At 37.6% G+C, this 27,875-nt stretch overlaps 1 protein-coding gene across 1 annotated transcript; it reads right to left on the bottom strand.

The window, feature by feature from the left end:
• Nucleotides 1–381: 381 nt before the first annotated feature.
• Nucleotides 382–27,874, bottom strand: TNKS2 (tankyrase 2; the record flags this gene model as incomplete). The annotated part of the gene is made up of 27 exons (XM_026051151.1): nt 382–2,639; nt 2,904–3,060; nt 3,814–4,000; nt 4,974–5,079; nt 5,644–5,718; nt 5,885–5,982; nt 7,112–7,232; nt 7,798–7,880; nt 8,472–8,724; nt 9,239–9,427; nt 10,044–10,153; nt 10,736–10,955; nt 11,265–11,430; nt 11,853–11,998; nt 12,451–12,530; nt 13,499–13,670; nt 14,474–14,552; nt 14,643–14,734; nt 15,284–15,405; nt 16,357–16,543; nt 17,395–17,461; nt 18,485–18,579; nt 19,868–19,943; nt 20,235–20,271; nt 20,617–20,712; nt 21,393–21,617; nt 27,757–27,874. Coding segments are annotated over 27 exons (3,420 nt in total), but the record flags the coding sequence as incomplete, so codon positions are not given.
• Between the last annotated feature and the right edge of the window lies 1 nt (nt 27,875).

Below are 27,875 nucleotides of genomic sequence, written 5' to 3'. Positions count from 1 at the left end.
GATCTAAGCAGGGCTTTTATCGTTGCTCATTTAGGCAACGCACTTGATAAAAGGTCAGAATTTTCATGTTATCACTCATTTTACAACACCAACTTGAGGCAGTTTTCTTTTTCAGCTTTGGGATAGATAATGGGAGTTTTAAATGCAGAAATCTAGAAATAAGCTTCAAGCTATTATTCAAACATTTGCATTGATAGCTAGAACTGTTAGCCAGATTTTAGTTCAAAAGACCAAACTATACCTTTCCACAGCACTTACAATGTGTCATAAAAGCTTGTCTAACAATTATTTTCCCCTCCAATTATGCAACTTATATTACTGCGCATGCTTAGATTCAAAACAATATACTACACCTGTAATTACTCCCATGCTACTAGAAAACCAGTGAATTAAATTTATTTAGTGTTAAATGGATATGGAATGTTATACAGTACATGTAAGACACTTCAAGATGAGTAAAGCAGAACTAATTGCACAAAAGATTAAAGGTTCACCTCAATAGTCAATATTATCAAACCATTACAGCTTCCATCTTCAGAGTGCAAGGTATGTCATGCAAAAAAACACAACTCAAAAAATCCCCAAACAGACAAACCCAACATTGTGGTACCACTTAAATGATATCATACCACAATATTTTACAAGACAAAGTGATCGTTCATAGAGAATGAAGCATTTTAGCTATAACTAAAGTGTTCTGAGCATACTTAACAAATTCTGCATGAACACCAATTCCAGCATTACTATACCTAAGGAAGAGGCAACATGCTGGGAGAAAGTACCTAAAAAAAATAAAAAATAAAAAAAGAATATCAAAGCCTCTTTTATTCAGATCCAATATTATAACTTGCAAGAGTTAAGTTATGCAATCTTATTATTCAGAGTCCCCACATAACTGAGTGAGGTTCAATACATTTTTACATAGAGCATAATCACATAACCATCACATCAGCAAGACAACTTCATTATCTTGACCACTACATTTAAACCATGGTATGATAACATGCCCTGCAAACAAATTGTCTTCTGGGACAGTAACCTATATGTAGAAATACCAAGCAACTAAAATATGCTCCTAACCACTTTAAGATTAAACCCAAATGAACTATAATTTGTATCTTATTTACATATTTTTGAAATATGTAGGCAAAAAACGCAGATGGGACAGAAGAACAACGCACAAGAGAGGTAAGATTTGGCTTACTGAACTGATCAGAACAACGAGAACCTCCTGAGAGGGGATTACACCGCCTGGACTCTTTCCCTACCAAGGGGTCTTGCCTAGGTTACTGTATCCAGCTGCTCTTTCTGCTTGGCACCCTCGCCCAGCTGCCTAAACGCAGGGGACCAGCGCCTGCCACCCCAGCTGGTTCCCCCAGCCAAAAGCACTGCAGAGAAACACGCTCCTACAAAGGGGCTGCAGCTGGAGCTCCAACAGCAACACACAAGGAAAACAGAAGATGACAGAATGGTTTTAAAATGTCCACCTGATAATATTCATATCCTGAGGGCACCACAAGTAGATTAATTTACAAAAATAATCATACAAAAAAAAAAAAAAGAGAAAAAAAGAAAAAGGATGAAGTTGTTTACCCTCATATTAGGAATAAACTGTTAGATTTCCTGGCTTAAATGTAAGCAAGTGGAATTTACCTAGAAAGACCTCGCTGAGGTTAACTTTCCAACTACATTCAAAGAAAATAATTTACTAAAACTATAACTTGCAAGGTCAAGTAGCCTTGAAGGTACAAGGTAACTGTAGCCATAGTTAAATACAAACTTTAAAAGACATTGTAAAGGAAAAGAAAAGAAACTATAGGAAGTAGGTGAGAAAAAACACTTTAGCATTCATCTGGAACATTATACTTCCAAAGCCCATCATTCTCAGGAATGTGTATTTCATAAATAAAAATACAGAACAAAAATATGCGTAACTATTCTAATGCTGGATACTTCTAGATCTCTTCAGATAAAATTTGTCTCCCTTCCAAATTAATGATAAACCCTGAAAAAAATTGGCTTTTCCAATCTATTGTGCAAGAGGAAACACAGATGAACAAAACAACATTTGGAAAAAACACTTTGTACAAGATTGCAATTCTAAAACACTTATATTACAAAGCAATGTAAATAAATACCAGGCTAGTACAAAAGCTCTTATTTACAGTTTTACAAATGAAATAGTTTTCAGTGTAAATGCAGTGTTTTTAAAGAACACAGTATTAGTAAAATGAGTTCCTGTATAGAGCATTACAATTTCTGCTAAATTTCATGTAGTATTGTATAAAACCATTGTTCAAGTTAATTTTTGTTTATAATTTAGTAAGCCAAAGCCCAGTTTATGCCTGGAATGGTATCTGTTAAAGTGCTGAAAAAGAGGACATTTCTGAAACTTTAGAAAAACATACTGTACATTATTAAAGCTTTATCAAGTCAAAAATGTTAGATTTTGTTCACATTTGCTACCACACCACCTGCAGATGAATTTGTAACAACGCAGTATAAATCAACAGGATGTCGGCCGGCCACGGCTATCCTCACATCCCATCTCTGAGGGCCTCTCAAAAGTATTTGCCTTAAGCTTCAGTGGTGGCTTCAGGTTTCATAATCTGGTAAGTAATCAAGTATTCTGGATAAGCCTGAAAATGACAAACACATTCTTTATTATGATTATATTCTCTAAATACATGCAGATAGGGAAAAAGTGCACTATTTAAGTCAAAAAAAAAAAAAAAGGACAAATTGACAGAATGTCTGAAGTGTTCAGGAAACATGGACCCTTTTATATCCATGCAAAGTGCAGTTTCTTCTAAGACAAAAGCAAGTTCTAGCAACCCTCAAAGGAAAAGAAATTCCAGGTCTCAAAAATAATAATAAAAAAATAGAAACAAAAACTAAATTACCTGTTCCCCTCTATAAATGACATATTCTGCCAATGCCAGTCCATTTACACTGGGTCGCCCAGTAACGGAGTGATGTCCTGGGGGAGAATGAGCCATTTTCATAGCACTGAACTGCAGGAAAGACTTGCCCAGGGTTACACGACAAAACAGCAATTGCCTGCGTTAAGAGGGGAAAAAAGGACTTATCAAAACACTATGAATTTAAAAAAAAAAAAAAAAAAAAAAAAACACCACACTTGTGAAGCAACAGAAAGATTATTTTAGTAACTTGAAACTTACACGTGAGCCACCTCAGCCAGTCCTTGTAATAAGCAAAACTATGAATTTTTGTTTGGAATGATAAAACTTATGTTTCCTTAAGAAAAGATCTTTAGTTTGGAGAAAGACTTGGTACTAATAGTGAATAATATTAATCACAATTACTGGCAACAGAGAGCTTAACAGTGAACAGTGAACTCTGTCACTTTTTTTTTTAAACACTTATTTTTCTGAGGTAACACTATTTCCTCAAATCACTCATTATAACTGCATAACAGTGTTCTCTGTAAAGCATACAACATCTCAACATTGTTGGATTTCTCTTTCTGCTCTAACAGGCAATGGAGCAGACTAAAACCTTGCACTGCTCTTTCACACAAGCGTGTAGCAGCTCCTCTTCACTTGCAGAGAATCTAACCTGACTTTTTACCATAAGCTAAGGGCAAAGACTCAGGTAAATGCACTCAAGATGCTTAAAGGTTCTTTGAGACCTCAGTGCCAAAGTTTTCTGAAAGGCTCAAACACATAGTGAAGCCTGGGAAGGTTTTGTTACCAAGCTCACCTTTCTTCGGACAATCTGCTGACCTGATGGTCAATTACAAAGTGAGTAGATGCAACCTTGGATTCCTCCGAGTAGAAGATAATGACTCACCTGTGGCAAACATAACAAGATCTATCCTTGTGAATGGGACATCCAGTGCCACCTCCAATTCCATAAACATACTGATTGCTTTTGGAAGAATTTTCTGCAAAATAAATCCCAGCTCCAAACATGCCACCTATATAGGCATGTCTTTCATCAAAGCCTTTGTGAATAATCGCATTCACAAAGGGGGAGCCTAAAATAAATAAATAAATATGTTAAATACTTGGAAACGTGCTTGTATTTATCTTAATTTTACAATATTTTTAGTATGAGTTTTCACATATAAATCTCCAGAAATTCTGAGCAACTCAAGTGTATGTGACCAGATTGCTAGGAGTGTTATACACAGAACAGCAGGCGATACGCATGCGTTCTTACATTTACCAAGCATAAGGTGAGAGGCAACTTCTGCAGCAGGTTATTTATTCAGCACTCCCTTTCACCACAACTTTATTCTAACCATGATTTTGTGAATTTCCCACACAAATCCTGTCTCTGCTAACACCGAGTAGACTACATCTAAACACAACAGATGCACTCCAATCAAAATTCTAAAGTAACTCTCAAAGGAGAGGAGATTATTCTTCTGTTTCTCTCTCGAGTATATATCTACTTGTATAAAAGAATAAAAAAGCCTTAAAGAATAATATATTCAAACTGGACTCTGTATCTTTAGAGACACCTGACAACCATTCAATTTTACAAAAAGTGTAACTTTTTAATAGGAATTTTAACCAAAGCTTCAGAGATGCTTTTCTTTCTAAGAGGAGCTTTCTCTAAGAAAATACAGCACGTCTGTTACAAACAGAGTTTTAATGAAAATAATCCAAAGTCTTATCTTTCATAATAAGAAAACCTTATATGAAACAAAATGACATTCCACACACACGAAGAAACTGGAACCAAAAAAGAAAAGCTGTGACTTATGTTCTGCATGTTGCATAATGATTAAGGTAAATAAAAATAAGTAATGTAAATATAAATGTAAATAAAAAATAAGAGAGTAGTCACATGGCATAAATTTCCCTGTTCCAGGAATAATTGTATAATTGTGCACAAAAACTAGCGTCAATTTCCAGTGAGAAAAGTTTACTTTTAACCAGTGGAAATCCTTCACTAAGGAGTGCTGATAGTGTGAAACTGGCAAAAAAGTTTCAGCAACTCACCATGAAACAGCATCCTTTCATTAGCATGGTTATGATTCTCTTCAGAGACCTCTTTCCTCCTGTGAGTGTATCTTTCCCAAAGTTTTTTGTTGCACACTTTCTGAATCTGAAATAGTCAAAATGTAAGTTTTCTACCTTGAAGTCAAAAACTTCCATTTGCTTTGACTGATTTTATATAGTACCTATATCACAACACACTACTCTCAAACACTAAACAGGAATCTATTCTTACTTAGAAGTCAAATGAGTTTCTATTGCTTATACAGCTAATCGTTACAACAGCAAAACACTGAGTAAACCATAATTACAAGTTTCATGAGAACCAATATGTTTTAAAGATCTATTGAGTAATTCCTCTTAAATTTAGAGGAGTTCATCACAATTACTTTGGTGTCCCTCTAAATATTGCTTGATATAAAATGTTAATAAAAAGATCTAGTAAATTAAAAAAATCTTCCACAAAGACTTCTGGAACATTAAAAAGCATACAAGACACCCTCCCTAAGCAGAGGTGTGCTTGAGCATGATTGCTTGCTTGTGCATGTCTCAAAATTACACATCTCTTATGAAGCTCAGCCAATGAACATGCAAGATTTTACTGCTGAGTCAAAGATACATCCCAAACAAACACTGAAGCTGTAACCATCAAGCATAAAAACGTGACTGCTACCTTTAAAATGTTGTATCTGTTGAAGACGCCTCCAGCATGTCCCCCGTCCCTGTGCTCTCGGACGGTACTCTGCATCTGAGGATTGAGAGTTTCGGAGTGTTACTTTGCTCCAGAAAAACATCCTTCATATATTCTGGTAATCAAATGCACAATATCTTAATGCTTGCAGTCTATCTTACACTTTAACTGCCCAGCACAACTCCTTTGTCTACCTCGTTGGCAACAGTGACAAGCAGCATACCTCCTCTTCCACTGACTGAAATTCCTTATCTTCAGAGGAAAGGTCTATGAGTATAGTTCCACTGCCAGAAGTATTCAGAGTCAGGTATGGGTTAAGTCCTGTAAACATAACAAAAGACAACAACAGTTTCAGATACTGCTTAAATAAGCAACAAGAGTTTGGGGGGGGTTGTTTTTAAAGTGTTGAGGGGGAGGGTAAACACACAACACCCTATGATTACTAGCTGTAGAAATTTAAAATAGATCATGGGACTGGAAATGCTTCTTAAAAATACTTTCTTCACAAAATACTCAATAAATCAGTCCAGAAAACAATAGAAAGTTGAAAGGAAGTTAAAGATCCACAGAAATTCATCATCACTGGCAAAGGACTCTCTTATGGCTTGATTTCTCTTAAAGAAGAAAAACATCACTTAGGGCTTTGGACAGTGTGTCTCTCATTCTGGAGTCCAGACTTTGAATGGGAATTCACATATGGCATCTTTAAAAAAAAAAAAAAAAAAAAAGACTACAATTTCTAGCTAAAATGACTCCATTGCTCTGAAACATTGCACAATAATAGCAGTTGATACTTCGATGAGACAGGGAAAAAAAATAGAATGGACTTTTTTTCTTTTTTGTCTCCTGTGCAACCATAGTTAAATGGAGCATGTTATTCCTGGGATTGTGCTGGAATCAACAAAGTTGCTGCACAAAAAGGGACTTCAGCATAGAATTCAACAGAAGCCGAAGCTGTTAAACAAAACAGCTTCGTTCGTTTTGGCTCGCTGCAAACACCACAACTGCGCTTTAGCAGAGCAGGACAGGCAAGCCCGTGTGCTGGCTCCTGCTGCTCCCCATGCAGAACCCCAGGGGCGGCTGCAGAGCCGGCCCTTGGGCAGGGCCAGAGAGGTGCCCACGCTCTGAGGAAGGGGGGAGCTCCCTCCGCAGCTGACAGGCCTCAGCAGCAGTTGCTTTGAGCCTCCAGCTAGGCCAGCACGAGATGGCCATCGTGACGCAAAAATGGACAGCAAATCACAACATTCACAGTAAAGCACAGTACAGATATAAGCCCTCTAAAAGCCTTCTGATTAAAAGACCTCTTATCATTAAGAGTGCTCTTTTTAGAATAAACTAAGTTTTACTACAAATTGCTTTCAATGAGGTATCATTTGGAACAATATAAAGAATTTGCTACTATAAAACCCATCTTTACAATGTTACATAATATCTTGAAACAAGTACATACCTTGCTGCCCAGAAATCAATCTTTCAACTCCTTTAATTATTTTATGTCGATGGCCATAGGCATTAATTCCAATTTCCTTCAATTCTTTGTGTCCCATTTCAACCAAAACATCCAGCGTTATCTAGCAGAAGAACAATATTTTTTTTGGGTAACAGCATAAACAGAACAATCACACTGTGAATATATTCTGTAATAGTTACGGCAAAAAGTGTAGAAGGAATATGCATAGGGAACATTATTATTCTTGTACTTGGCTCTTCTTACACTGTATTCTCTAGACCTTCATCTAGAAATTTTCTACAAGCTAGAGTTGAGTGACTGGTATTCCTTGCAAACACCATGTATCAAACTTAGAATTTTCATCTTCACGTTAAACACATGAAAATCAACATTTAAAAAACCCACAGCAATCACTAATCAATACAGATCACTTATTGATTCCATTTATACCACTGAAAGTAAACACTGACTGTATACAGTATTGTATGTGTAAAATATACAGTAGCAAAGAGCAAAGCTCTCAACCTGATACAGATAACACTGCTTCATTTTCAAAATAAAAGCTTTCTTTCCTTCCACATCCAAACTGAAACACTTGCACATTTTAAATGTGTCTAATTAGACTATGCTAACAATTATTTTATTCCCTTGCATCCTAGGTGGGTATGTGAAAATGTAATACTCACCTGTTCTCTCTCAAATATGTCAATCAGATGTTCAAGGCCAAGGTTCCGCACAAACTGATTTATGCTAAAATCTATACCTGAAACTGGAGAAGAAAAACAACTCAGCAGGAATATTCATACATATACTTAATATGTATACACATCACTTGCTGTGGTAGCCAAAGGAGATACAGTCATCTCGGACTTGTGGAGACTTAGGGAGAAAAAAAACAACACCAAGCAAAACAAAACACACCCGTCAAACACATCCACGTCCCTAACAAATGTCAGCTATGATTACTGGGGCTACCACCCCCAATAGAGTTGAATGTTCCACCCTCATTCCCCAAAAGGCACTATTATCTTTGTGCATCTGCAGTATAAGCGGCTAACTAGCTATTGGAAATGCACCTCCAAACAGCAACTATTTTGAGAACTAACATACTACAGAAACAACCTTTTCAAGTTATTTAAGAACAACCTCCTAGAAACTAGATGAAGCCTGTAATAAAATACTGGTATGGAGCCAAAGCTAATGTAGCTCCTTGTAAGACTTTTGTTCCACATTAATGACAGCATGAGGAATGCAGCTATTGCATATGTCCAATAACAAATCTGTGCAGGGTCTCAAACTTAAGCATTCCTTTTGCTGTTCTATATGTTGCAAATTCTTATTCATTCCTGAGAAGTCTCACCTTCTTTCTTCTCCAAAACTGCAGCTCCCTCTGCACCATTTGTACCAACGACAGAAGGAAGTTCAGAGAAACTACCAGATAAGTTGTCAAGGCTGCTTGCAGCAGACAGACTGGATGGACTGGATGGAACAGAAGACAGGGAATCAGCTGCAGATCCTGCAGTCTGTGACACATTTATAACCTGAGGTTTGTAGCATGATGGTAATGCAGAAGGAGGCATTGCTGCTGTCAATAAAGCGCTGACATCATCTGCCTAAAAAATTGAAAGGAATTTATTACAAATGAAGGAACGCTTTCACACAACAGCAAAACAGTTTTTCCTCAAATGCATTATTGTTATTCCAAGCTACTTCCTAAATTTAATGCAATATATACAGACACATATACATATGCAAAAAGTCAGTTTACAATTGGCCTTTTGTGCCAACAAAACACTTGAAAGACAGAAAATTTTGCTTTCATTTTATTGCCACAGCAGTTTTTGTATTAGTCAAACTGGAGATACCAAATTAAAAGCACCTACTTAGCTCCACCCCCACCTTTTTTGTGCACTGTTTAAAACAAGAAGCCTTAAACAAGAAAAAAATGAAAAAAAAGTTTAAAGGGGCTCTACTGACCTTCTTTACCATTTATAAACACCAGAGTAACCAACGCATTGTAAACTTTGCAGAAGTTACCACATTATTATTTTTTAAAACAATTTTAGAGGAGCTGCCCCAACAACAGAGAAATAAGTATTTCCCAGCAAGATCCCCTTCTTCACTTACAGTGACCAGGTCTAAGGGTGTTTGTCCTTCCTGGTTTTTCAGAGTGGGATCAGCCCCATGTGCCAGCAACAAGGCACAAAGTTGTGTTCTTCCTTTCTGGGCTGCTTCATGTAAAGGTGTGAAAGCCCATTTGTCTGTAGCATTCACACATGCATTATACTTTATGAGTAAAGCTGCCACATCCACATGCTGAAAAATAAAACACCATGTTAAAATCCAAAGTGCTACAATATATTAAGCTCAGAATTAGCACTGATTCTTTTTAAGAAGTGTTTTTTCCCTGACCTATAACGTGACCAGTAAAAAGTTAAGACTTCTCTTGTGAAAGGAGCATCAACTACAGAATGGCAAATCCAAATGCCTTGGATTTCATTAACAGATCACGACAAGCTTAAATCTAAACTTCCAGTCTGGAAGGTACTCCAGCCATTTTATTAAAAGACTTCATCAAAACACAAAAATCCTGACTGAGAGTCCACACAAAGAAGTAGCATCTCAGCTCTGTCCAAAGCAGCGTGAATAAGATCTCAAAGATTAAAAAGTAACTGGGCATAGGTGAGCAAATGCATTAGAGCACCTTTTGGACTACTTGCTTTGTAAATGTTTACATTAAGAAAACTGATTCTCTATCAAGTCTTTGCCTATAGCATTAGTTAAATGGGCAGTTACTTTCTGGCTTTTCAGGAATAAGTTACACTACAAGAAAATGGAAAAAGTATTCTAGAAAGATTATCAGATCAAGACATTGACAATAAAAATGCAGTAATGCATTTTTTTCAAAGTTTAAAAAGTTTGAGATATTTACCCCATAAGATGCAGCATTATGCAGAGGAATCAAACCTCCTTTATCCTGCGCATTCACATCTGCACCATGCTGTAAAAGGTACTCAGCAACCTCCAAATTGTTGTAACCAGCTGAAAGTTTGCAAAAGGAAAGAGTAAACAGAACATGTGTTAAAATAAATAAATGTTAGAAGTAACAAAATTGACAAATGAGTAGCCAGGTCAAAGAATTATTGCGAATATCAAGTAACTTCAAGTTGCACAGCAGAAGAAAAATTCTTCACATGGATTCATCCAAAACTTTCTCAACAGACAGTAGAGAAGTGATAATTCCCTGAAGTACCTGAAAGCTAGAGCATCACTTCCAATGAGGACAGTGTATTATCTATTAGTGTAGACAGCTTCACATTATGTAAGTGTCTGGTTTTAAAATCTCTGGCAGTAAACAAAATAAAAGATACCCCGAGGCTAGAGAGAATGGGAAATTGAAGTCATTAGTAATAAACACTTCAGAAAAGTGGAGGAACAAAAGATACAAAGAGATTCTAAATCTACAAAGTATACACATAAAATACTTCAAACAATGTATGCTTTTTAATATAAATAGTAATGATGTTTTATATGGAATCCTTTAGTTTGGAACTGTGCTATTAAACTCATGTAAAATTAGTAAATTCAGCTGCAATAACTCTTAAATCTAATACAAGCACTAACCTGCTAAGTGTAGTGGTGTGGAATGTCGTCCTTGTGTGTCCCGACAATTAACGTTGTCAGGTGAACACAGCTTTTTTACTCGGGCCAAACAACCTTTCTTAGCAGCATCCAGTAGAGCTGCATCTCCTCTAAGCAGGTCTTGAATATCAGTATCACCATCTTTAACAAGGTCCAGAGGAGTATTTCCATCTCTGTTTTTCTTTGTGGGGTCAGCTCCATGCTGTACACATTAGAAACAGGCGGTAAACACATAAGCAGAGTAAGCATCTCTAAATCTTGAGTGTTTCATTTCTTATAGAGCAAGCATTTCAATAAAATAATTTCAATGAAATCCTCCACGGCAATGATGCATCCTATCTTAAAAATAGCCTTTCACATACAGCTTCAGAAAGGACAAGAACCAAATGATGCCTCTACTAAAAACATATGTAGAATTACAATCACTTACAATAAATTATGTTTTGTATTTCTAAGTCCCATCACATTTCAGACTGAAAAAGAAATATATTTCCAAAAATACATGCAATACCTGTAATAGGAGTTTGCATATCTCATATTTTCCTTTTGCTGCAGCTTCATGTAAGGGAGTGAATTTCCACAAATCAGCTACATTTACAACTGCGCCATGTTTAACGAGAAGTTCTGCAACTTCATAGTGACCATAAGAGCAAGCATTATGTAAAGGGACAAGTCCTCTGAAAAGAAAATAAAGTGTTCCTTTAAAAAAAAGAGCTTCTTAGTCAAAACGATATAAATCTGGAATGTACAGCACTTTTAACAATCACAATATAACAAACATCTCTTGTTTCTGAATGTTCCACAATATTCTAATACAGTATCTATTGCCCAAGTGATACAAATGTATAAATGCTACCAGTAGTGGCCCTGAGCAAGGGGAAAAAAATAGGGGGGAGAACAGGTCTTGGTTACTCTTTTCAAGTCCTGCAAAATATTTCAGTGGGTTTTCTGAACAGCTCCATACTAATCAAGCTTTCTATGGAAACAAGAAAGTGGATATCTGAGGAAAGATGAGATGCAAATCTGCTGGCAAAATTCAAGGATTGACAAATACACTAATGGCTGCATTTGCCTAGAAAGCATATTTTTGAATATTTACCCCTTATCTTTTGCATGCACATCAGCTCCATGTTGAAGAAGATATTCAACAACTGATACTCTATTGTAGCCAGCTGCAAAGTGAAGCGGTGTAGACTGACGTCCTTCAATATCTCTGCAGTTCACGCTTTGAACTGTACATAGCTTCTGTGAAAAACAACAGCAAAAACATTTATAAATACATATAATGATGCACATTAACTTGGTTATCAAATGTTGTTAAATATACACACATCTGATTTGACTTTATCATTAAAAACAATTTTAAACCCTAGGTTTTTGCTTTGTTTCCCCAGATTCTTTTGCCGGATTGTTTACTCAAATAACAAAATAATTAGTATCCCCTCTCCCAAACCCACACCCATTATTTACAAATTTTTCATTTAAAAATTGAATGCAACTTTTATGATCCAATCACTGTCAGATTTTGTCATTTGTAGCTCTGCTGCAATACAAAGTTCTTGGGACAAGGATTATAGTACTAATACAGTCTGGCTCAGGACAGGAGGACGGAGAGGGGAGTGGGGGTTATTCTACTTTTTGAGAAAATATAGTTTGCCATAAAACTCCCTCTCATATTTAGGATGGTTTAGTCTTACTTTTACAGTATCCACATCTCCAGCCTTCGCAGCCTCCAGCAACTGGCGATCTGCATCTGAATTACCTAGTGGGATACCTTCTGCAAAAGAAATGGATTGTATGAAGTGTAACCGTATGTGGCTAAAGAATATGTTAATACAGGAAATCATTTGAGTATTTCAAGTACTTGCCCTTAAAAAGGGGATTGTCAGCTATGGACAAAGCTTTATCTTTTCTTATGACCTACAGCTGTAGCTGTTACTTCAACAGTGCTTGCAAGGCTCTGAAGTTGTATCAAAGTTGCCCTTAGCAACGTGTTTTCTACCTGTTTTGAAGTACCGCAGAACCAATTACATATTCTCATTCAGTTTCTGAATTAGGTTGCCTAAGGAAACCTATCTATAAATGTGTAACGTCTGAACTTTATTCATGGAAATGTGTAACGTCTGAACTTTATTCAAGTCCACAGGAACTTAAGGAAGCATTTCTTCACTGTGAGGGTGACAAAGCACTGGAACAGGCTGCCCAGAGAGGTTGTGGAGTCTCCTTCTTTGGAGATCTTTAAAACCCGCTTGGATGCAGCCCTGTGCCACGTGCTCTAGGTGACCCTGCGTGTGCAGGGGGGTTGGACTCGATGACCTCTGAGGTCCCTTCCAACCTTGGGCATTCTATGATTCTATGAAATTCCTATATCTTGTTGCCTTTGTTCACAGCCACCATTTTTGCTTTTGAACTTCATATTCTGCTCAGAAGATTCAGCCCTGTCCACCTCAGCACTTCTCCAAAACAATTCCAAGAGGCTGCACAATTAAACATTCTGAGCAGCTCTGTAGCATTCAGCCCCCTATGTTGTCAGAGCAACACAAACCCTTAACTACACCTATAGCAGATACCTAACATGTGCGCGTGATAAAGCATTGCCAGAACTGTGCAACTCAAGCCAGTTTTTCTAATTTTTTAAGAGATTGTTGCCTGTGCTTGCTGTTATTCCCTGACAGCACTCGAAATGACAAGTAAAATGAAAAAGAACGGTGCACTAGAAATGAATGCTAAATAAAGTAGCTGTACCTTGCAATAGCTGTTGCACACTTTCTGTCCCCATTTGGGAGGCTGTAAAGCCCTGCAGGGACACAATGGAAGGATCACATCCAGAACTCAGTAGCAATCTGCACGTCTGAAGATGACCACAATGTGCAGCTCTATGAAGAGAGGTCTGACCAAGATTGTCCAATGCATTAACCTAAAAATTACACACAAACTTGAGAATACATCATTACCAGAAATACCACCAACTCAAGTTAACATTGAGGCTATTTTCATTGGTGAGCAATGGGATTTCACACTCTTCTCACTTTAAAGGAAAATATTCAGCCTATTTCCAAAGGCGTTAAGCACTAAAGTGCTTCTGCTTTATATAATTGCACTCACTGAAGACACTGAGCAAGTTAAACAATTACAGCCTATTTACCGCTTACAGAACAACCCTTAGTTTTGTTCACAGCATACATTCTTTTCCAAACAAGCAGAACAGTTAACTGTTAGAGCTTATTGCAGTCTTTCAGAATAAGGACTTTATATAAGCAATCAGGTTAACTGAGATAAACCTAATTTTAAACTCTGCTGCAAACCATGCTTATCTTCCCTACTGTTTCACTGGTTTTGATCATTTCTCCCCAAGTATCACAACAGTCCATTGTACTTAAAAATACATAGGATACCTCTGACTCTGATACCTCTGAATTGGACCATTCAAACAATACAGAGAATATCTCCTATCTATATTATTCTGGAAGAAAACTGGCCTGAATTTTGTGTTGTATGAGTTGACCTTTTGCCTCTACTGTAATTTTACTACACATCATGATATACCTAAAGTACAATGCTGTGCTCATAGATTTACAGCCTCTTACGTATATGAACTCCCAAAGCCCAAATATTTTAGCAAATTTTGTGACGGTACTCAGCTGTCTTTTCTCATGCTGTGAAAATATACATAGTAGTTGAATCCAAACAAAAAAAAAAAAGGTAAGTAGTGACTCATACCTTAGCTTCATGTTTCACAACTACTTCAACAACATCATTATGAGCTTTTTCTGATGCTACATGCAGAGGAGTCAAGAAGCTGTTATATATAAAAAAAATACTAATTAAAAATTCATTCTGTAAAGTCTCCTAAACAAGCAGTTAGGCATATTTATTTGTAACCACTTACTCTTTAGTCTTTTCATTGATGTTGGCTCCTTTTCTCAGCAGCAATTCACACACTTGCTTTCTCTTTGGATATGGGGATGCAGCAGCACAGTGCTGAAACATTGCAGAATTGTCGCATTAGCAGCCAACTCACAGTATACAAATTTTACTACTCACTGATCAGCTGAAAGCTAAGAGCTAGTTCTATGCAAAGTCAACAGAAAAATAACAACAAAAAAACATGCAGAAGCTTACTAATTCAAGAGATTCAACATGGGCTCATGGATTTACTCTGGTATATTCCAACACCCTACTCTCCAATAATTGGCGGAAAACTTTAGACCTTAAAAAAATCCACCAAAGCTAACATGTAGCTTGCTCCTGCTTAAAAGTAGACTATTCTNAAAAAAAAAAAAAAAAAAAAAAAAAAAAAGAGAGAGAAAAACAATTACAATAGCCTAATAAGACTGGCAATTAATTGGCCTTAACATTAACTTTAAGCGACATAGTCTAAATCAGTGCTACTTGATCTTTTTAACTAGACAAGGCATACTTAAGTTTCATCTGAATTACACTCTTCCGTTACACAGAATCTTCAGATTACTATTTTTAAGTCATCAGTCACGATAGATGCAAAATAAATAACAAATCCTGGAACATTACCAAAGCTGTCTCATGTGTCTGGGGATGCTTGAAGTTCACTGTCTCCAAAGAAAGATGTTTCTTTATGCGAGCTACATCCGATTCTCTTGCAGCCTGTAGCAGTGAATGGCCTTTGAATTCATCTGAAAAAGAAAAAAGTTCCACTCCTTAATTCTAGCAGAATAAAGAGAATTGCTATTTTCAGTTTGAAAAAAAAACATTCATTTTCTTGGTTGGTAAGATAGAAAAGGGACATCTTTCCATATGCAGACATTTCAAATTCAGAGACCTAATCTTTCAAATCACTTGGCAAAATGTACTACCCAGTAAGTCAAAGCAACACAGAAACATGCATCTTTAAGGCCTCCAAACCAAAGCCAGAGGCATCCAAGTTGTCTGAACAAGATGTATTTCACTCACCACTGTTTTAGGTTCTGCTCTTTGCATATGTATGAGTTCAAATATCAAAAAACTTTTATTTCTGACCTCCCTTTGGAAAACCTTATCTAGTTTTTAGCCTGTGGCCTTACATGGTATGCCAAGGTCATGCCTATACATACTCCAGAAAGTTACTGCTTATCTACTTAGAAGGAAACTGAGGATATTCTGGTCAACCCTTTAAGTCTGCTAGACAACAGGAATACATTCCACCAATTTCTTTGAAGTTTTAGTCATGGCAGTGCACTCAAAATACGTGTATTTTGCATTCTAGAAATTAAAGTTTTTCTTCTGTTCAAATAACATCATGCAACAGAGAAATACTTCAGCAGTCTTGATGCAGAGACAGGAATAAGTGAGGAAAATGAAAGGTTGTGAAGGGAAGAGCAAATACAGGAAATAAAGCTACAAAAGCCATTGCAAACAGATGACTAGAATTTAGAAGAAAACTATTTAAAACGCCTATTTTCAGAAAAATATAGCAATCAAATTATATAAAGCTGTTATCTAAACAATGAAAGGTTCTGTCAAATGTTACAAAGATGCTTGCAAAGTAAAAGCATTTTCCAAAGATGATTCCTAACAGTTCACTGTCTAGAAAACCTAAGTACATATTACAAGCTATAACTGAAGAACTGAGCTCACTTTATACTCACATGCTAATCTTTCTTTTAATTGAGGCGTTGGAGCCAAGTCAATGGTGCTTTTGTTGTGACAGTTCAAGAGTGTTGGGTCAGCACCATAACTTAACAAAAGAGAACATACTTCCACCCTGTTCTTAGAAGCTGCTTCATGCAGAGGGGTGAATTGCCACAGATCCATTGCATTCACACATGCTCCATGCTTGAAAGGCAAACAGGTTAAAAAAAAAAAAAAAAAAGATGCATTATCAAAAACAGATTTTTAGGAAAAGACTTGTCATTAATTTCAACACAACAGATGGTTAAAATCAATAAACCAATGCACATATGCAAGCACTTTTCAAGATATTTTTGAGACATTCATCTTTCATATAACATCTCCACTGAAGGACTATTTCAGCACAGTACAGATTTCAACCTTCAAGTGCCCCACACCTCTATCTGCACAAGCCAGAGGAAGGCTGGTCTCCTCAGCCTATCTCCAGCTTTGCTAAAAAAGAGAGCAGCTCTGCTACTGGACAAATCAGAGAAAGAGCCTAGTCTATCCCCTCCAAATCACATTTGAATCAGCTTCTCTTTTTTTGTCGCTAAAGAGAGATCTGCAGGGAACAGTTTCACTGCTTGAGAGATGAAGGCTAAATATTTAAAAGGAAGTACACACCTAAAGTTCATTTTCTTTTGTCAAAACTGTTTTCTATTTTTCTATTGCCAAATTCACAATATTCCTCTTTTTTAAATTATTATTTCTTTGCATTAGAGATGGGAGAGTTAAGAGAAGAAATGTTTACATGATGTTAACAAAAACATTCAATTTTGGAGCCAAGGGAGATTAAAAACTGGAAGTATGTTTGTAAGGAGAAAGTTCCCTTGCAAGCAGAAGGTACCGCTGAGATTTAGTTCCTACTGGATAATCACAAGCTATCATGGACAGCAAAACAAATCAATCATTCTTTTTAAGCTTTGCAAGCCTAAGTACAAAATAAAAAAGATGCACAAACAGTTAAGTAATATCATTCAATTTAACTTAAGTTTAAGTTAAAGATTAAAACCAACCTTTACTAGAAGCTCTGTTACTTCATAATGACCGTAGGAACAGGCATTATGAAGTGGAACCAAATCTCTGCACGGGACAGAAGGGAAAGAATATGTTATTACACATTTTCATTATAATCTTATCTAGTAATAGTATATTGTACCTTGAGCAATTTGCAAAAAATAACAACTGAGACACTCAAATAATGCTGAGGGGACCTCAAGTGCTGGGGAAGAACCCAGAAAAATTCTGTAGCGTTACTCAAAACAGCAACTATTTAAAGTAACCAAAAATTCTGTAGCGTTACTCAAAACAGTAACTATTAAAAATGACTGAAAACACAAGTGAATTACAATTTCTTACTGCATATGAGATTGCTCCTCTGACAGACCTGGTACCCCAAGCAGAACAAACTATCTGCAGGAGCTTTGTAGGAGAGACAGTAATTATTTCCTTTCTCACACAAAAACTACTGTGAAATGATCTTCTCCTTGTATAACTAATGTTTAGGTAACAGCACAATGTGCTCCAATCTGCAACGACAGCACAGAGGCAGTGTTGTTGAAAGTAGTCCTCATTCATCTCCAGCTGCAGAGGGGACTGTCTGAGCAACAAATGGGACACTGCCCAGAATGAATTCTTTCACTATAGACTATCAAGGGAGAGAGGACTGACAAAACTGAATTTTAACCTCAAGGGCACTTGAAGCTGTCTGGACAGGCAGCTACATACACATCCCTGAAGTGATCTGAAAACACTGCATTCCACAACCTTTAACGTACATACATTCACTTTTTTAAGAGCCTTCTGATTGTACATCATGCAACTGTAAATAAATGTACATGCCTATATTTCACCGAATTTCCAGAAATGTTTTAATGTAGTCTTAAAAAGTCCTAGCATTATTTTATGGTGAGTTCAGTTGGGTGCTGCTGCTTCACAAGCCTTAAAACTATATACTTTATATTTTTGTTATGACAGGTAAATAAAACACGGCATAACGGCTTTGAATTAGAAAAAGTTCATGGTTAAAATGATATTGACAACCTTTAATACAGCTTAATTTTGAACAGGTTGTTTATTCTGAACTCAGGAAAAAAATGAACTTACCCTTTATCCTTAGCATGCACATCAGCTCCATGCTGTAGTAAGAGCTGCACTATTTTAACACGGTTATACCCAGCTGCTAAATGTAAAGGAGTCGACTGAAAAGGCAGAATACAGAAGTAATCAGTAACAGAAAATAATTTTCCCCCCAATACTTGTTAACAGTCCTAATACAGTGGGCTGCAGAATATTTGTACCACCCTCCGAAGAATGCTTGAACCAGACATTTAAGTACATTCATTCTTTACGGACTACTCTTCTAGTTAGAACACATACAAACTCTCAATTTATTTAATCACGGATTCATTCTGGCAAAGAAAGCCAACTTAACAGACTTTTGAGTCCTACACTTCATTTCTACATTTTAGCTTACCATAACTATAAACACATTTACCTGGTGGGACAGGTAAGTCCCACCAAAGTGGAGCTGAGAAGGCTGTTGCAAGCATTGTCTGATAAATTATAAATAGGCCTCCCTGACAATCAATAGATTAAGTTTAGAAATCAGAGCTGGTTACCCACACCTGTGAGTGCCTAAGTTAATGGGGTACAGGGCAGTTGCTTCCTTTTCCCTCTCCCCAGAGCAGTCAGCTGTGCTCTCTGCTCAGTCAGCTCTATATTCTTTCTAGCAAACCCACTCAGGAATACCAGGCAGCATCACTGACCACAGAGCCAAGAAGCAAGAGGATTCACAAACTCTTCATTTACAAATCCATCAGCTCAGTGGCTCTGTACACTTCTGAAGGTTTAGTCTCATGCTTAAAATGTGAGAGAGCAGAGATGCTTAAGCATCTTGGACATCCCAGGATCTTACAGCAAAGCCTAACACAGTGAAACAGGTTCAGGCAAAAACTAACCAACTATGAGGAGAGACTACACACACATAATGAGAACAAAGACACTAAAATTACCTCAGCTTCAGTAGCCTATAGACTTGGGTTGAGATTTACCAGAGTTTTTTTAATGGAGATTATAAACATTTGAAAATTTATCTTCACCGACCACTTTAACCAACGTGATTCTGAAACAGCAGCAGTAACTTGCCTATGGGTTTAGGTGAACAAGGAGTCTACTTCTACTTCTTTATTCCTTGGTAACTATGAGTAATCTAAGAGAGGCTTTCCTTCTTTCCCACTACAGATGTGACGCATAAAATTCATTTCAGAGAATGTTAATGCATTGCCCCTAAATACAAGTACTTACACAGTCCTTTTAAGGTTAAAAGGCATGATCAGCCAGCACATTCTTTCTCTCCCACCTACCTCAACAAAAGTATTTAATAGATAGAATCTATGCTAAGTAGTCTTAAAACCTGGTCAAACTAACAGTAATCTTGAAATCACTAAGACCAGCCTAATATTAGAACAGGTTTTAGAAAAAAAATACCTTTCTGCCATCACTTGCATGGCAGTTAACATTTAAGGGTGTAAGAAGAGACATCATCTTTTCTTCATTTCCACTCCTAAAAAACAAAGCATGAAATAAGTAGAATTCTTTTTATACCTATTGGTCTTGTGGTTTTGCTTGCTGTTACATTCTACAGATCTGCTCTAAAGTTATATATTACCCTTTGCACTGTTTGCATTAAAAGACAAAAAAAAAATGTATATAGTAATCTTATTCACAAACAACCCAAGCTTAGTATCTAGAGGGAAAGGCAGCTCGAAAGTTAATATATATTCATTACATGCAAACCACTAGACAACTCTGAAAATGTAATTAAATTCCAGATGTCTTCCATAGAAATACATACCTGGCACTTTCTAAGAGTTCATCTTTCTTGTATTCACCTGAAAGTGGAAAGTGAATTTCTTTAGCTGTTAAATAGCTATATGTGTGAAATTTATGAACAGAAATGTAACTGTTAGCCTCCACCTCCAAAATTTTAGAGAGTACAAGTGCCAAAAATTTTACATCCCATTATGGAGCTAACATAATAAACTACTTATCTAGAACACATCCCATGACTGAATACACGCTATGATGACAAAGGCCACAAAACTTTCTATTTTTATAATTCCAAATTTCTATTTAGAATTATAAAGCTAATATCATAGAAAGAAACAGAATATTGTATAATGTTCAAGTAATATTAGCCAGAATGTGTTCTACATGAATTGGAGATTATCGCTTACCAGTCAACACTGCTTTTGCAGACGGGTCTGCTAAATCCAAAGCTGTTCTCCCATCTGTGTTACGGATGGTTGGCTCAGCACCATGCTGCAGCAATACTACAAAATAGCAAAGTTCCCATGAGAAAACAACTCTGTAAAGCAGACAAATCTATATGGCTTATGAGATCTATCATTTATCTAAACAGGAAGCAACAAAATGAAAAAAAAATCCAGCTATTGCTCCTAACTTCCTCTCTCAATCTCTGTAGGTCAAAAATTCCTAAACATTGTTTGTGGCAGTCCAACTAGTAAAACATGCCTAGACACATTTCATGAGATGAGAGCGGAAAGAGAACATACACCAGCCTGACATCTGGCAATTTCATCTGAAAGATGCGACTAAAACACCCCCAAAGGAAAGGTAGTTACCTCTCATCAGGTCCACAGTCTGCTGCCTCAAAGCCATGACTATGCCCTAAATTGTACAGAGAAGCAGCAGGCCACCCATCTTTCCAGACCTTCACTGGTATATCCCAGTCCAGAGAACATTGCAATATGAATTTAAGTTTCTAAACTATATATATATATATATATATATATATATATATATATATATATATATAGTTTCTGTTGTCTTAAAAAAAAGTAATAATAAATATATATTTATTATATATATATACATATTATATATTATAAATATATATATAATAAATATATATATTTATTATTACTTTTTTTTTTTTTTTAAGACAACAGAAAGGGATGAGTCGATCACAGGAAGAATTCAAGATAGTTACCAATGCAGACATCTGTCTTGCCCTTAATAGCAGCTTCATGAAGAGGAGTGTAATTCCAATTATCCCGAGCATTAGGATCTGCACCATGCCTCAAGAGAAGATTGACAACTTCAGCATGACCGAAAGAGCAAGCGTTGTGAAGAGGAATAAGGCCTCCGTCATCTCGAGCATGAACATTGGCACCACTTTGAAGCAAATATTCAACTACATCCTTCCGACCAAAACCTGGAATAGACAGAGAGTTCCTGTGTTATCTGTTAGGCAAGAAAGGTGTGGGGAAAAAAAAACCCTGTCCCACATACCCAGAGTAAAACAACCCCCTTCCATAAAATCACAGCTGACATTTCTTACTAAGGAAGCATTTATACACTAAGGTTAGCTATGAAATCCCTAGGAACTATATTCAAATAGTCAGAAAAACAGTTTTCAAGGTTACTGGAACAAGAATCAGAAGTTTCTTGCTTCAAAAAAAAAAAAAAAAGAGAGCAGAACACTCTGGCAACAACCCAACCCATCTCTTATGGCTACTAGCAGCATCATTTAGTACAAGAAGTGCAGCAGGGGACACTGTGAAAGCCTCCAGGCAGGTTTTGCAAAGGACTGAACCAAGCAGCAAGTGACGTAGCCTTTGCCTTGAGCTTAAAAATTACATTCAAGACAAACTTTACAGGCAGGACCCAAGATTTTACTGCTTCCTGTAACCAGTCACTCAATATTAGCAACTGACAGGTAAAATGGATTTGTGACATGGATTTGACATGACTGAAATCAGTTGCTTCATTACAAATTTAGAGGGAACTTGCAGCATTTTCTTATCACAGTTTTTAGATAAAAACTAAAAAATAAGTTTGATTATGTTCTTATTCACATAGCTACTTTTTAGGAAGGCATAAGCTGTAATTGACCACCTTTCAGCTCTGCAATTACACAGTGCCTGGCACACAGTCCCGACAAACCAGCAGGTGTTTGTTACAGTAGCTCACAGGGGCATTACAGTGGTTCTGATAATTAGAAGCAGTGGCTGTGGGGTTTTAGACTTCTAAGGCACGTGGGAGACCAGTGGTCCTTAAAAGTCTGGGCCAACAATACTCTGGCAACCGCGGTCCGTTTGTGGAAGGAAAAGTAGCTGAGCCCAGGGAGTAGCAGGGGTAAGGCTGGTTAGAAGCCACTGCATGTACCATTCATATTTCACTTTTAAAAAGCTAAGTAGCACAAGAAAGTATTTTACAGAATAACACCACTTGTATTAAAAAGCAGCTGAGCTGCGCTGCTCTAAGGCTGAAACTCTAAAAGTATGGCTGTCTGCTTTCTACGGATAATTAATATAATACACAGGTAGTTTTCATCTTTGCAATTATCACGTAAGCAGACCCTTAGTGACAGAAAACAAATATCTAGGAGGCCATTCTCTATGGAAGAAGTTTATAATAAGAGTAAATACAACCATAATTTAAAGACAACTCATAAATTGTAATTTCACTGATCCCTACTATGATTATAAATATTTGATTATGACTGAAGCACAAACATGCTTTTACATTCTGTGGCAGTTTTCCAAACTTGCCATTTGAGTTGGGAGGTAGCAAGAAATAGGTGTGCTTGCACATTAGGGATTAGAACCATGTAGATAAACTAAGTTTATAAGACAATATTATAGTTACTAGAACTTAATATTAGCTACATCTTATACATTTATGTAACAGCAAATAAACAAGTATCTCAAATATTTATCAACTGTGCCTCTGTTTTCTCTAGCATCTTCATAAGACACCAGAATGACCTAGGACTTTTACTTATAATCATTATGCCTATGGAGTTATACTCCAAAGGATACTACCACCAAATTCCCTCAAAGGTTTCATGAAGATCTGGATGGGTCTCAGGGATTATTAGGCAGAGAAAAACCATATACTGGTATATATCAGATTTGTGCCAAGTACACAACAGGAAAAACAAGTGCACAATTGCTTTTGTTCTTCCTTGCTTCAAATATTTTGAGTTGCAAATCATTTTAGCCAAAGAGAACAAGAAGAGCGGATGAAGTCTCCTTACAGGAAACAGGAGCTTTCCCCTTAGACCTCATCATCATGCAACTAAAAACAACAATTATATATTCAGACTGTAACAAATTCAAACTTCGCTATAAGTCATCCATGGAAACTCACTGGGTAGAAAGAATTCAAGGGCAGCATAACCCAGAAATTATGTTTATGCCTGATGATTACATGTCAGACAAAGTTACAGACAAGCTAGCATTTTAGTTATAACCGTCACGTTTTTTTCATTGTGTTGTTTATTTAACAAATTCTTCTATTATACTAGCAAAAACGGAAAACGTGAGCAGGAGAGGCTCTCACCTTTGCCATTCTGAGCTCAAAAAATAGATGTCACAATTTTAAGCAATTTTTGGATTCTATTACTTTTCATGCCAAACCAACAAATATGTAGTTAGCCATGCTGAGAGAAAATCCCATATTCAAGTTATATGGACTAAAAACAAAGAAGACAGAAAATGTCTCTGGAAAAGCCTTTTAAAAAACCTTTTCCTTCTCTGCCCTCAAATGTCTGGTAAGGAACTAAATTATACATAACTTTCTATGGATTATAAAGATGCTGTTATGTATAACTTTTTAATCCGAGAATGTCACCAGGGTACTTCCAGAGTAACAGTCCTCACACAGACAAGCTTCAATTCTTCAAAATATATAATTCAAAATTAATTTTTTGGCACTTTTCCCTCTGTAGTACCACATCCTGTGGATCAAACATGCTTTTGGCTCCTAACAGTACATTGCCCCCTATATTATAAGAAGACAGAAGGTCCCTTGCTGTCCTCCCAAGCCTCTTCTCTGAAAAAGATGGTAGAACAAATTTGTGTTAGGTTTCCATATATACACCTCTAGGTCCTACAGATAAAGGTCCTACCTCCTTTTGATAAAAAGGTAATGGTGCTGATGCTTTTTTGTACTATTATACAACACAAGATTTTGCAGATGCATCTGCAATATACATAAATATTATTTTCCCTAATATCCAGAGGGAGCAACTTTAGCTGTTTACTACAGATACCTCCTATCTGGCTGGATGCAGGCTGCAGGTCTAAATCAGCTGCTAGACATGAGACACAAACCCCATACACTTGAAACGTGAATTGTATCAGACCTGCCACACACACCAGAATAACGTCTCTGCACAACCATAGTAAGTCATATTCACCGCACACGCATGTTTGTCACCTAAAAAGCCTATCTACACAACACATATCCATATAGTCCCATCTTCTATATAATAAAATATATGCAGCATATTTCTCATTATTCAATAAAAGTAAATGTAGCTCTCAGTTATAAATATTTTTATTATGTTTCTTCCAAAATTTCTCATGGCTTCAAAATTTTCTAAAATCATTTCAGCTTGAATTCATACTCAAAATTTGCTAAGCTCTTAGGATCTACTCAGACACCATTTTTCACAAGTGTTCACAGGGAAATTATCCACAAGAAACTGCTTAGCACCTTCTTTAGGTACCAAAAATAATTTTTTTTTAAAGGTAAATATGTCAGAAAAAAATCTGTTTCCATTTGCTGCCTAGAAGCTGTACCTCTGGTGGATAAATATCACTCACTTTTGGTACAGAAGACATGCCTGTGCCTCGGTTTTGAATATGAAGTCCTAAAATTAGTGGGAATCAATACAGACATGGATAATTATCCAGCTGTTGTAAATCTCATTATAGGTGCAGAGAAATGACAAGTGAACTAATTCTCTAGAACAGCAACAGGCCCAAACTACCTATAGTTATTTTAATGTGGAGACAGCAGATTATTTACATCGTACCACTTCCTGTAACTTCTCCTCAGCAGTAAGTGCACAGCAGGGATCCCTTAATTCTTCACAGACGCTTCTGTACACAACACGATACATGCAAACAGAAGCATTTTCTCACTATTTTACACATAGGTGTACAAGGGAGGCAGCCAACCTCTGTACAACCACCTCTCCCTCCTCTTTCTTCTCACTGCGAGTGAAAAAATCCTTTGCAGCACAGGACAGGAAGGCAATAAATACTGTTACCATTCTTCTTTGCTATTAGTCCACCACTACAATTTCATTACTTAGTAAGAAAATATGTTATTTTAGAGTATTTTTATTTTTGGCTATCAAGCTTGTAGAAGAAGACCGACTAAATGGTATCGCAGCCCACATACGTGCCAAATAACTGCTGTCTTCATCACAAACACTGTACGCTGACTGCAGAGTAGGAGGCCTGTTTGAGGTCTCCGGTTGACAGTTTTCAACCCATGGCCAAGAAGCAGCTTCATTCATCTGAAGACTTACATACATCTGAAGACTTTAGCTATTAAATACTAACGATCCATAACAAAAGCAAACTTTAACTGTATGTTAACAATAAATACTGTCACATGAACGGAAATTAATCTAATTTAGAGAGGATGAAACGAGACAGAATTGTTCTACTTGTTAGCTCTGGTTCTTCTCCTCTACCCAAGTCCTTTGGTTTTCACATTTGTTTTACCTTGCAAGGTAAAACAATTTTGGTTCTTGCCAAGTTCCTGAAATCTTGTGATCCTTCCAGGTTGACACACACTGCACTGAAAAGGACTGACTGCCTTTAAATATGCACATGTGGCTTATGGTGAAAGATGATCAAACCTAACAGGCTGTAAAGCCCAGGGAACCGTTGACTTCCGTGTGTCTACAACCCATATGCCACACACCTGACTACATATTGCAAATATCCAGACAGCAAACTTTACCACGATCTCAGTATGTCTTGCTTTTAACAGTAGCACAAGGAAACAACTTGGCAGGGAAAGCTTTCAGTTTCAATATCTTTTTTAAAAAAGCTAAGTTCTGATTACAATGCCACTGCAAACAAGAGAAAACAAACAAATCCTACCTATATTATAGCCTCTTCCATAAAACAAAAATCTTGAAACTGATCAACATTAACTGGTGAAGAAAAAAAAAAAAAAGACTATTTTCCAAGAACACGTATCTTGCCTAAAAATGCAATCACACAAAACTTTTGCTTCTACTTCCTGGAATGTAGTCCCTTCAGAGACAGGAAACAGTTTTATTCAATCTGTGAATAACAAGGAAAAAAGTAGGGGGGAAGAAGTTAGTTATAACTATCTCTCACCCATTGTGGGCAGGCTGACAGCAGAAAACTGCCATCTGCAACCATGGAAAGCTGCTAAATTAAGCATTAATGCAAGTATTTTATGCCAGATCTTAATCATAAAGTTTTGGCAGGTCTCGCAGTCTTCTGAGAGCAGCCATTAACAGTTTCCCTATATGAAATCTGAAGGAGACACACTGGGGTGGCCACTGACACCCCATTTACACTGCTTAATATCAGAAATCTAGGAGCACGTTAACTTCTTTTTGTACTTCTTAAAGGAAAAGCTTTTAGGGGTCAGAAATTCTATTTTCCAACTCCAACTGAGATCACTCCTATCCAGAGGCCGACCAAATCCTGCCATTATATAACCAAGCACTAACAAAACAAAGCACAATCGAACAGTTGCTTTCTTCAAAACACAGTAAAACATACTGATTTATTGAGAAGTTCAGAGCTGATGAGTGAACAAGGTCGACTGCAGCGTGTAAAAAGGTAGGTGAAAAACTGTTCTCCTCTGGATATTTAAAGCTGCCTCCTGGGATTGCTTGTGATCGAGTTTCTCAAATTCCTGAAATGGGGCTGTCCTGAAAAGAGGCTTTCAGGAATTAACACCCACTATGTCTTCTGCACAAGAGAAAAGGGCATCTTGACGAGACATTCTGAAAAACAATTCAGCCAAGAAACCAATGTCTCCATTAAACCCGTGCTGCTCGGCAGGTGAGAAGCTGCTGCCCTTTGCAGTCTCCTTACACGTAACTGCCGCTACCGGAGACACAGGAGGCAAACGGGAGCCAGGGCCAGGTCTTTGTGTGGGAAAGGTGGGATGCATTCCCGGGCCGGGCGCCAGGAACGCGGGCACTCGGCGATGCCACCGATTTGCGGGCCCGGCGCCGCACTCGCACAGCAACCGCTTGCTGGCGAGGAGGCCGCGTGAAGCGACAGGAAATCTAAAAATAAGCGGGATTAGGGAAGCCCATGGAAACGGTACCCGCGACGCGCGCCCCTCGGCGGGCGCCCGGGCCCCGCACTCAGCCGCGAGGCGCTGGGCGCCAGCCGGGAGCCAGGCCACAGAGAAGGGCACTGCCGGAGGGAGAGGGAGCCCCCGGGCGCCCCGGTGACCCCGCGCGGGCGGCGCCGCCGCCAACACAAAATGGGCGCTGGGAGCGCGCGGCGGCCGGTCCGGGCCGGGCCGGTCCGGGCCGAGGCGGGCGGCCCTACCTGCGGCGAAGTGCAGCGGGCTCGACTTCCTGCCCGCCGTGTCGCGGCTGTTGACGTTCTCGGGCCGCACGAGCCGCTTCACGCGCTCCACGTCGCCGTTGCGGCAGGCCTCGAAGAGC

Source organism: Nothoprocta perdicaria, unplaced genomic scaffold (genome assembly GCF_003342845.1).
Source record: "Nothoprocta perdicaria isolate Ctin4 unplaced genomic scaffold, notPer1 scaffold_111, whole genome shotgun sequence".
NCBI lineage: Eukaryota > Metazoa > Chordata > Aves > Tinamiformes > Tinamidae > Nothoprocta > Nothoprocta perdicaria.
This window is presented reverse-complemented; position numbering and strand designations above follow the sequence as displayed.